Source organism: Puntigrus tetrazona, chromosome 2 (assembly GCF_018831695.1).
Source record: "Puntigrus tetrazona isolate hp1 chromosome 2, ASM1883169v1, whole genome shotgun sequence".
Lineage (NCBI taxonomy): Eukaryota > Metazoa > Chordata > Actinopteri > Cypriniformes > Cyprinidae > Puntigrus > Puntigrus tetrazona.
Window position 1 is genome coordinate 9997357 of NC_056700.1, and position 10911 is coordinate 10008267.

At 39.2% G+C, this 10911-nt stretch overlaps 1 protein-coding gene across 1 annotated transcript; it reads right to left on the reverse strand.

Annotated features, from left to right (window-relative positions):
• Nucleotides 1-287: 287 nt before the first annotated feature.
• espnlb (espin like b) lies at nt 288-10233 on the reverse strand. The gene is made up of 10 exons (XM_043223802.1): nt 9940-10233; nt 9454-9644; nt 8483-8669; nt 8203-8385; nt 7992-8123; nt 3197-3319; nt 2990-3110; nt 2706-2827; nt 1845-2018; nt 288-1763 (listed from the first exon to the last, which is right to left on the reverse strand). The coding sequence occupies exons 1-10, from the start codon at nt 10231-10233 to the stop codon at nt 288-290; spliced, it is 3003 nt and encodes a 1000-aa protein (XP_043079737.1).
• Nucleotides 10234-10911: the final 678 nt, after the last annotated feature.

Here is a 10911-nt window from a genome sequence, read left to right on the forward strand (position 1 = left end):
AGGAATGATTAATCTCACAAAACAGCAGCAGATTTTCAAACTAAATTTATTTATAAAAGAAAAAGGGCAAACTTAAAAATTTGTGGAATGCATGGCTGTAAGACTCTTTTGGCCAGATTAATTGTGTAATCAGGTCTATTTAGTAAGGTACATTTACTTAATCAAAAACCACTTAAATACAATATTACGTAACAAACTTCTTTTTTGTCATTCATTTATCTGTATTCAATAATTCTCAATTATATAGTTTTCACATGAAGTATAAACCATCACTACATTCACAAACCTCAAAAATCAAACAACTCTGCTTCTTTCTCTTTCCAGAAGGTAAAACTGCGATCAATATATTTACAAATTTCATCATTACTAAACATTGAGAAATCGCTGCTTCCATCTTTGCTGGGATTCCCTCCATCATTTGATACGGTATTCTCGATGATAACCTGTGGCACGGCGTTAGAATTCTGCACAGATTCCTTATAGATCCCATTTTCTCTTTTCCCAAAGTACTGCGTTTTGATGTCCTCAAAACCATCTTTCCACTCACGTCTCCCAGCTTCAATCTCCCTGAGGACAGCCCGGTGGAAGTCTCGGACCGTCTCCCAGGGAAAGTTCCCCACGTGGTCGAACACCTCAAAGCAAAGCAGGTGCCTCATCTTGCGCTCATCAGCTGGGAGGTCCTGTTCAAGAATGTGAAAATAGCCAAGCATGAACAAGTCAAGGGTCAAGCTGTCGTAAGCAACAGGAGCGCCGTCCACTCGAGGAAGAAACTGCTCGGGCGAGTAGGTCACGTGCTTTCTTTGGAGGCTCCTGATCTGTCGTGATGGGACCCCTGAGGCGATGCGTTTCCAGTTGCCAATCATCTTCTCTATTGCGGTTCTTTGCCTGTAAAGGTGATACAGTGATCTGGTTCCTGGCTTAGAGACTGGAGCTGTTATTCCTTCTCCTGTAAGAGTGCCAAGCTCTTGTTTCATCTTGGCTCGCATTGATATTGCATACGCAGACCTTTTCCAGTGGCTCAAAAACAGGACAACGATACGCTCCTTTCGCAAGCAGGTGGTCTCCATCACTTTATTTGCATCTTTGCCTGGTGCCTGGTGGTACTTTATGGCACTGTCATTAATGTGATTTATATCAGAGCTTTGAGTTGGCTGCTCCGTACGATTTGTTGATGCAGTCAGTTTTTGCTGCCTTGGGTCTGATGTTTGGTTTAAAAGCCCAGAAAATGGGTAGATGTTTCCAATCTGACCCTCAAAGTTGGACCTCAGATTTCTGACAGAAACTCCTGATTGCTGGATCTCCATTTCCACCTTTTGCCTTCGTCCTCTGATTGAACTTTGCCTCTCTGGCTGGTATGTGAATACCGATGCCAGATCTGTGTTTGGCATCTTGCTGATCCCATCCTCACTGTTTGTTTCAGAGAGGTTTGTCAGGAGCAGTGACATGCTCTTTACTATATTTGAGATGCGATTGTACCAAACAGGAAGGGGCAAAGATTCCTCCATGTTTGGGAGCTGCTGGCACTGGGTGTTGACAGTGATATTAACGATGGGAGCAGGAAGGATGGTCCTGAGTTCCTCCGCCAGTCGAGCAAGCTCTAGTTCATAGGCCTGGCATCGTTTCTGAAGGGAGATAGTTTCAATCTGTCCCTCCAGGTAGACCAGGTCATCTTCAGTCAGCAGTTCTCCAAAAGGGCCCAAAATGACATTGTGGACTTGGGAATACCTCCAGCCATCCATCTCGATGTGTGGGTCACTGTTGTCCTGTGTAAGAAAACTGTTGTTATTGTAATTTTGTATGAAATTATACAAGGACTTTTATGTTGGAGGGGTTAAGAAGTTAACTTTTTTGCTGTGGATATCTTCATCCTGTAGGCGAGCCTGAAGTTTGCGCACCATGACCTGCCTCTTCCATTCAGCAATGGGCCTCCCGTTCTCGTCATGAGTCGGGATCAGAGAGTCAATGTCAGAAAGATTTGCCTCCAGTGCTTCAAGTGGAACAATTCCATTCTGCCCTTTCTGTAAACAGATTCATATAATTTCAAATCAAAATAAACGTCATTGCAAAATTTTTGATATACATTCAGACCAGAATAAAAATTGTACCACTCTCCCCAAAACTCAGCCAACATCCTTTTTTCTTTAGGAAGGGCAAGTTTACGACAGTGTCTCAAACAGTGCAAAACTTGTGAATGAAGTTACTGATAAAAATGTCATTTTATGCAATTGTGCTTATATAAATGTATGTTGGGTGGTTTTTTGGCCTCTTGAGCACTGAAGAAAGTATGGGCTGAAACGTCTGCTCTTTGGTCTGTTTTTAATACATTTGGATTTAATACATTTTACACTTTAAAATTGTACACTTTTTCATTAACTAAATTGTTTAAATGTTTAGGGTTTTTTAAATTATTGATGCGACTTAGTGTATAAATCAGCACTGAATTGCATTACTATTGGCAAGGTTTTAAAGCCTGCATAACCTACATCAACCAATCAGTCTATAGGTATTGAAGGGGAGGTGTAAAAGGCTTTTTGCAGCTCTTTCTCACCACTTTGTCAGACAAACATTATTTTTATATATCCTTTATGTATTGTTTTTATATACAATTTTTTTATATTGCAATTTTGAGTTCTCATGTATGAAATTTAGTTTTTTACTTTTTTGATTTCAGGAGGAACTTTTTAAAACTGTAGCCATTGCATTACATTTATTGTTTGTCCAGTGAAGACCGCCGTGATTCCTGCCTGTCTTATTGACCTCATTGACTTATGGGAAAAAACTGTCTCCTCTTCCTCAGGGTGTTTCCTCATGTTGAATGAAGTTACAACTATACACCAAAGACAGAGAGAATTAGGATTAGTTAACAATATATTAGTTAACAATATATATATATGTTTAATCAATTTGTATCATGGAAGTTGACCTTTTGTCTGTAATGGTTAAAGATATATTCTCACAGCCGAACACATGCAGGGTCATGCACTCTCACCTGTAGAGGCCACTTGCATGTGCTGAATGGTTCCAGCTCCAGCTCTCTTAGCCTCTGAGGAGGCTGATATATCCGGGTATGCTGAAGTGGGACGAGGCTGGGGAGGGACTTCATTCACCGGCTGCTGGGAACACCAGCCAAAGCGATTAAGAACGAGCGTGTCCTGTCACATTTGCTTAAAATCAGTTTAAAATTAAAAATCATCACCTTGCTGTTTTCCATTCTGCCGCTGTGCCCGAGTTCACAGGACAGGTCCTTAATATCCTGGTATGGGTCAGCTGTGCTAAACAAGGTCCTTTCCTCCTCTATTAGAACAATATCTGCAGACTGCTGAAGTAAAGCAATAAGAGAACACAGTTGTTTCCTCAATTTAAACTCAATTTGCTTTTGGTAACTGCCACTAAATACAGGTCTTGAAGCACAATGTAAACCCAGATCTGTAAACAGCCCCCAGTGAGGGGAAAAGTCACGAGTAAGGTGAAACAGGAGCTCAAACTGTTTAGTATAGCAGACCTCCCACTTAGTTAACAAAGGAAAACTGCCTATAGAGTTCAGTCATCTGATCGGATGGTTCAGATGACCCTTACCTGCAATTGCAGTGATTGACTTCTCTTGTGGTCACTTGTGAACTTGTTCTTGTTGTTCTTTGTTTTTTTTCCTGTTCGAAGCTCTCTAAGTTCTTTTTTTAATATCAGTGCATTGCAACAGCAGAAAATTGGGACATACTTTAACATCGTCATTCTACACAGGTGTCAAAAAGATTTTTTTTTAGAAAGTAGTGCTTAATTGTTCAGTAAAGATCAAACGGCTATTTTTTAATATTACTAAATGATTATATTTTAAGTATTGTTTCGAAAGAATTTCTTAAAGAATATCTTAAAGATTCCTTCTAAATGTATAACAGTTTCAGTAAAGCAGCAAAACTGTTTTCAATAATGGAAATAGCAAGAAAATCAGCATACAGTATTAAAATAATATTATCATGTGACACTGAAGACTGTAAATTGTCCTTGCAAAAAAAGCTAAATACATTATAAATATATTAAAAAGGGAAAATGTGTTTTTAAATTGTAATAATGTTAAATAATCTCAGACTTCATTCAAAAACATTTTAAAAATCTTACCAACCCCAAACTTCTAAACAGTAGTGTACATCCATTTATCAGACAACCTTAAAACCCTATCGTAGTAGTAGTAGTAGTGTTACTTTTATGATAGTGTTAACATAAAGACGGCTGAACATGCTCAGAAATACCACTTCACATACTAAATGAGGCTTCACACACTATAGATTGTGCATAAGCTGTGTATAATAAAATGTGTGACATTTGGGGGCTAATTATTTTCTTTAATAAAATGAAATTTAGTTCTCAGAGCTGAACATGATGAATGTGTCAGGCTGTGTGTTTCCATCAATTACCTCATTACTTACTCGCTCTTCACACACATACATATATGCCACAATATTTTTAATCATGCACTTTAAACATTTAAACATTCACTTGTTTCTTATTCTTTACGAAAAAAAAGATGTAAAATAATTATATATATGCTCAATACTTTCCCAAAGGTCATTGTATTTTTGCTTGATTTTACAGTTTCAGTTTTAGACACCCAGCAAAAACTCTTAAAAAACCCTCAAGCCAAGAAGCAAGACACTATACTGTAGTTATTTTGAAAGAATATCAAATATATATTTCTCGTTTTTACTAACAATATATATAGTTAATTAATACATTTTGGACCGTTAAAAAAGCCAATGCAATGCTGCGGAATCTTTTTTTTTCTTTCAGGAAAGTAAAACAACAACGATTATGTTTCTGTTTTTTATAAAGTAATCTGAAATAACTTACAGTACAAGGCTTTTCCAGTCAGGTCTTCACAAGTCTTAACAGCTGAGTGTAATGAGAGCAGCCACAATCACATCATCAGAGCTCCAGCCATCCAGTGGCCAAACGCTTAAGCTTCAGCACACTACAGTGAGGTCTTCATAGTAAAGGATGAATAATTAAAGGGTGGGATTAGGTGAACTGTTTGTCTCTACGACGTTAAACAACTAAAGGCTGCCACACGTTTGTCAGTTTTGTGTTTCTGACATTGCGCTAACGCTTCAGTCACAAAACGCTGCTTGCTGTTCTTGGACTGTGGTTAGAGAATTACTTCAATTCCACAAAAGGGCAAAGATCAGAGAATCGATGCAAAGACACAAACAGACAGTTCTAATCTCTACTGATGTGTCAAATTACTATCTAACCGTAACTGATTTGTCGTTACGCAAATTTAAAGGCGCTTCACTTAATACCTCTCTGTCACACGCACCTCAACCGACCGTGGAGCAAAGAGGTCAACACACATCAGTTACACAGACCATTAGGTATGCAGCAGAAACAGATCAGGCAACTCTAGCTAAGCATTAGATCACAACTATTTTATTTGTTTACTGGCAGTTCATGCAGGTTTTCGCTTTATAAGTTTGTACAGAATTTTCTCAATTTTTAAACAATGTTTTATTGATATAGTGGAATGGTGGAATATTACATTATATCATGTCATGAAACATTTTATTGAAACATGATACACATTTTATTTCCCCAAGTATGTCAATTTAAAATTTGTGAACATTTGAATTTAATTTTCTATATTTTTGTCCATATTATATATGGTCGAAAAGCAATATTTCCACCATATATAATAGCAATATTATACATTTTTTATAATATTTTTATTACATTATAATTTTTATATTATGCCAAATTAACAGTCAATATAATGACTCTTTATATTAGCATAACCAGTCTATTGTCTCTGCTTCTTGCTTCATTCAGTTTCTGTGGTAATAATTAGACTAATCTTATGTAGGCTAATTATTCCAACGTTAACAGTGATTATTGTCAAGAACCCCACTGTGCTGCTCAAACTTTCCTTCGGGGAGACCCATACACTCAAAACAAGCCATGCCACGTCAGCATAAACAAACAAAACTGGTGAGAACACCACATCTCTTTCTCTCTCGTTGGCTTTGTGATGGATTGACGGAGCATGAGCGACTCCAAACACACTTGAGTAAAATGCCCTCTGACTGCGTTTATGGGCCTCTGACATCTGAGATGGAGGATCACATATCATCCTCGCCCCTGGAGCTCTGGAGCTCGTGCTGAGAGGGGCGTGAGCGATAGCTGATAGGTCCTTCATGCGCCAACCAGACAGTACTAAGTGTCTTGCTAATTAGCTTGTGTCCGACCATAACGTTTTAATATGCCATCGTAGTTATTCCATGAAAAGAATGGCTGACGCTTGCATAGTTTCCACTTCATTTATGAACCAGTGACGTACCTGATGCCCTTTTGCATTGGAGTGAGAGTAGAGGTGAGAGCTGAAATGTAAGTATTTAGCCAATTATGAATATGGTATTGGTGTTTCATACAGTATCGGACGTCTTGTACATCACTGGATTCACATAACTGGACTTCTGAACTTTTGTCCATCTCACAAAAACATTAGTCACGTAAACAGCCCACATTCTAAATATTCATTCTGAAAATGCCTGAAATGGACCAGACACACGCAACTAAATCATTAGACTTCATTAAATGATCCTTTTTTCTAATTGTCCTAAATGCCAGCATTCTCTGCAAGAATAAACATATACTCGTCAACACTTTTACTCCCAGCAGATGTGGATCAAATTATAATCAAATTATTAATGCCTTCATTATTAAGGGATTAGTGGTATCTGTTCAGCCTTCTGAATAGGATGTTCCCGTGAAGAATATCCTGTCCCATATCTGATAAATAATGGAGGGGCTCTTCAGCGGGAATGATTCGGTTTGCCGCTGTGTGTGGTTTAATAAAGTCACTTTAATATTTGTGCCTTGTCCTCTATTTTGTAGCATGACTCAGCCAATATGAGCTACTATTTCATTAGCTTAAATCTATTCATGCTAGAGAAGTAGAGTGTTTACCAGTAGGTGGCAGTAGCAGTTTGCTATCACAAAGTGGAGTTTAACCAAAATTCACATCATCAGCTGCCAATGTGTGCAATATTCATGGCTCTTGAAGTACTTAATTGTTATATTCAAGTATACTATTTTCAAATGTAGAAAAACTTTTACTTACATACGAGTAGGGTCAATTTCATTTTTAAATGTGTAACATTGACACATTACCATGACTTACCTTAAACGGATAGTTTACCCCAAAAAAGCTACGAGAATAGTTACTTTAACCAACAATTCCTCTCCTTTGTGTCACCCTCAGGCATGATTTTGGAAAGTACCACTCACATGCCGTGTTCATGGTAGTACCCTTCTTGTCTATGTAGGGAGAGAAACCTCTTCATTTCTGAGGATCAACAAAGGTCTTACAGGTTTGGAAGGAGATGAAGGTCAGTAATTAATGACAGAATTTTCATTTTTTCTGAGAACGATCCCTTTAGGTTTAATTCCTCTGTTCTTTTTTCTGTATAATATTTCCCCTCCATTTTTTTATTTTTACACAATTTCACATACACATACTCACTCAAGAGAATATTTAGCTACATTTAATTCATATGTAATACTAATTTTTTTTAGGATATTTTATCTAGGGTTATTACATTTTTCAGTATCACATGATCCATGAGATTTGGTGCATTACTTCTTATTATCATTTCTTATTATTTTATCGTATTGTTATTTTTGAGCTGTAGTTTTTTGTGGAAACCATGATGCTTCTTTCCACATATTTTGATGAATAGAGAGTTTAAAAGCACTGAATGTATTTTGGGAATAATATAAATGTCTTAATATTACTTTTGATCAATTCGGTGCATTTGTGCTGCATGCAAGTATGAAGTTCTTCTTCTTCAAAAAGAAAATTAAACACAAATTTTACTGATGCCCAAAAATGTCATTGTGTATTGCATTGCAACATTAAGAGAACAATATGAATTAGCAAAAATAAAAACATCTAATTAAAAATGTGCTTAAATAAATTGTGCTGAAGAAGGTACTAATTATCTTACATGAGCATCGGCATCACGGAGGAAGTTGGCACAGTCGTGATAGCCATTGTATTCTGCCAGATCCACCGCAGTAAACCCATCTGAATCTCTCTCCAGTGGACTGATGTGATTATTCAGCAGCACTCGGCAGCACTGAGGGAACGAGAGATTAGAGCTGTCATTCAAAGACTCCAAGTATTTCAAACACTACTTAAACTTAAACTTATAACACCTCCAGTTCTCCATTCTCCGCTGCATCATGCAGGGGGGTCCCACCCCAGAGGTCCTTCAGGACTTTTGCTCCCATGAGTAAAAGACGCTCCACAATGCGATGGTGGCCCTCGCTAGCAGCAAAGTGCAGTGCTGTGGCTCCATGCTTATCCTGACAGGACAGATCCAGCTCTGTGAAAGAGGCCTGAAGATCCACATCAGAGACAGAGGTAGAGTTAACTCTTGTATGATACTTAAACATTTTCAATAAAACCTGAGAGAAAGTGACTGAAGCAGCTCACCAGCCAGACCACCAGGGCATAGTGTCCCATGTGGGCAGCTGCATGCAACACACTCATGCCATCTTTGGCTTGCACATGGACGTTTGCACCGCAGTCCTTCACTAGGTATTCAACCGCATGCAGATGCCCCTCCTGACAGGCCAAATACAGTGGAGTGGCCCCAGTTCCTGTCTGGTAGTCCACACACCTGCACCAATAATACATTTTAGACAGTGCATCTATAAACTAACAACATAACGTTGTTATAAATGGCACTCTGGGGTGATGCGGAGCAGACGAAACTGTTAAATAAAGTCGTTACTTTTGTTGTTGTTTTCTCATACAGTAGCTTCGTAAAAATCATGGCTCAACCACTACTGTCACTTGGATAATTTTTTTCTTCCACAATCTCCTTTCTACGATTCTGGGTCTTGACCATTTAGGGATCCTTTCTGTCTATGGAGGGTCAGAGCTCTCAGATTTCATTAAAAATATCTTAATTTGTGTTCAGATTTGGAACGACACGAGGATTATTTGGTTGCATGTTAATGTAGCAAGTCAGAGGTATAAGCTCTATTGCATCATCAAGTAGAAGTGTAGTGTACAGTAAAACCACAGGTGGGAACATGTGGCAGGCAAGTGTCTCTTCATGTATTATAGAAGACAGTGCCCAGATGGCAGTTTGACGTGTCAGGTGACCTTTCCCCAGCCTCCCTGATGAGCAGCAGTTCTCAAGAAACGGCAACGTGACTCTAAGCTGCTGTCTTTATGTGTGCTTGTCTGTAGGTAGACTCGTGTAAACACACACGACAGTCACATGCAGCACTGGCACATGAAACAGCAACGCAGTTCATTTTTTTCGGTTCAAATGAAATGAAAAAGATATATATATTTATATGCTGCTGAACTTTACCACGTGTTGAAATGCGCTAAAAGGTCAATTAATAAATGTTCAGCCAATCAGGAATAGCGTAGCTGTCTGAATGCTTTACCGTGGGAGGCAGGACATGAGCAGTTTGAGGGAAGTGAGATCTCCGCTGGCTGCGGCGTAATGGACAGGTCGAGCTCCACAGTGCGTCTCTGCCTCCGTGTTTCCTCCCTCAATCAACAGCCACTGTACTGCCTCCGCATGGCCAAACCTGGCAGCCAGGTGCAGGGCCGTCGCTCCCTCGCCATCACGATCCTGTGGGCCGCAGAGGTGCACAAAGACGGACATTATTAGCATCCAGCACCCAGTGCCAAGGCGTCTAAATTATGGGCATAGTAAGTACATCACAACGACCTTTCAGTATACTGATACGCTATTATACCATCAGTGATATTAATAAAAGAGGTGCTCCTTTACTCACATTGTACATCCATCATCAATGACCTGTGTAATTGACAGTAAAGGAAACTGACACAGCAGCCCATCCTCAAGAGCATCATCAATCCAGCTGTCAAATGTCATTTCTCTCTCGATACATCACGCCACTCACCTCAATCCCACACTTCTTTTGTCTCAGCAGCCACTGCAGCTCCCGCATGTGCCCGGTGGCAGCAGCATCATGGGCGGCCGTGGCACCGTTCTTCGTACGAATGTGACAGGGAAAACCCCTTTCGTTTACCAGGAAGTCCAAGCAGTCCAATTGACCACAGCGGGCGGCGTGGTGGACGGGAGAAGCTCCCTGGGTATCTGTGATGGTCGTACTGAGACATCCGGACTCATGCAGGGCCCTCAGAGCCTCCACATCTCCCTCACGAGCGGCCTGAATGGCCCTGTGGAGCACCATGTTAGACCTCGGCCGGTCAGAATAGAAGTGGCAGGGGTCCTTGGGCTGTACCCAACTGTCTCTCTCAGCTCTCGCTCCCTCTCTAAAATGATACCTGAGCTTGCTGACAGATGTCCATGGGAGAGATGAAAGGAGTGTATAAGCACTGAGCCAGAAATGTAACTAGAGCTCGCCTGTAAAAACATACATCTGCTTATATTCCATGATAAAATGCGAATGTATTACTTTGAGAAAGTTAGAAATATCGTAAGTGAATAAGCATGTCATTTTAGAATAAGTAGCTTTTTTTTTCCTTAAATGATGCAAGTTATCATATTTAAAGTGTATCATACATAGATCATTTAGAAATGCCAAAATCAGTGACCTCAGTGATCAAGGTAGCAGGTAGTAGTTTTTGACTAAAATGCTTTTTTTTGTCAGATTTATTCACATCTTAAATGACTTTATCAATGACATTTAGATCAGAGATGCCAAAACTGGATGTTTTCAAGACATTATTTCATTGGCATTATTTCATTTGAGTTTTGAGTATAGATATTCTATTAAAATATACTTTTAATTCAACAAAAGCCAAAGTTGGCCTGCAATTTTTTTTTTTAAATACTTAATATACGGTAACTTAGATGTAATGCAGCATTTACTGTACATGAAGCAAATGGCCTCTAATGGAATAAAATT

Coding starts and splice junctions, on each gene's coding strand:
- espnlb (XM_043223802.1), bottom strand. CDS start 10,233: ATGGTGCTCCACAGGGCCATTCAGGCCGCTCGTGAGGGAGATGTGGAG. Junction 8,124..8,202: donor CGGAGAATGGAGAACTGGAG/GTGTTATAAGTT, acceptor TCGTTCCCTCAG/TGCTGCCGAGTGCTGCTGAA. Junction 2,019..2,705: donor TCACTGGACAAACAATAAAT/GTAATGCAATGG, acceptor ATCTGTTTACAG/AAAGGGCAGAATGGAATTGT.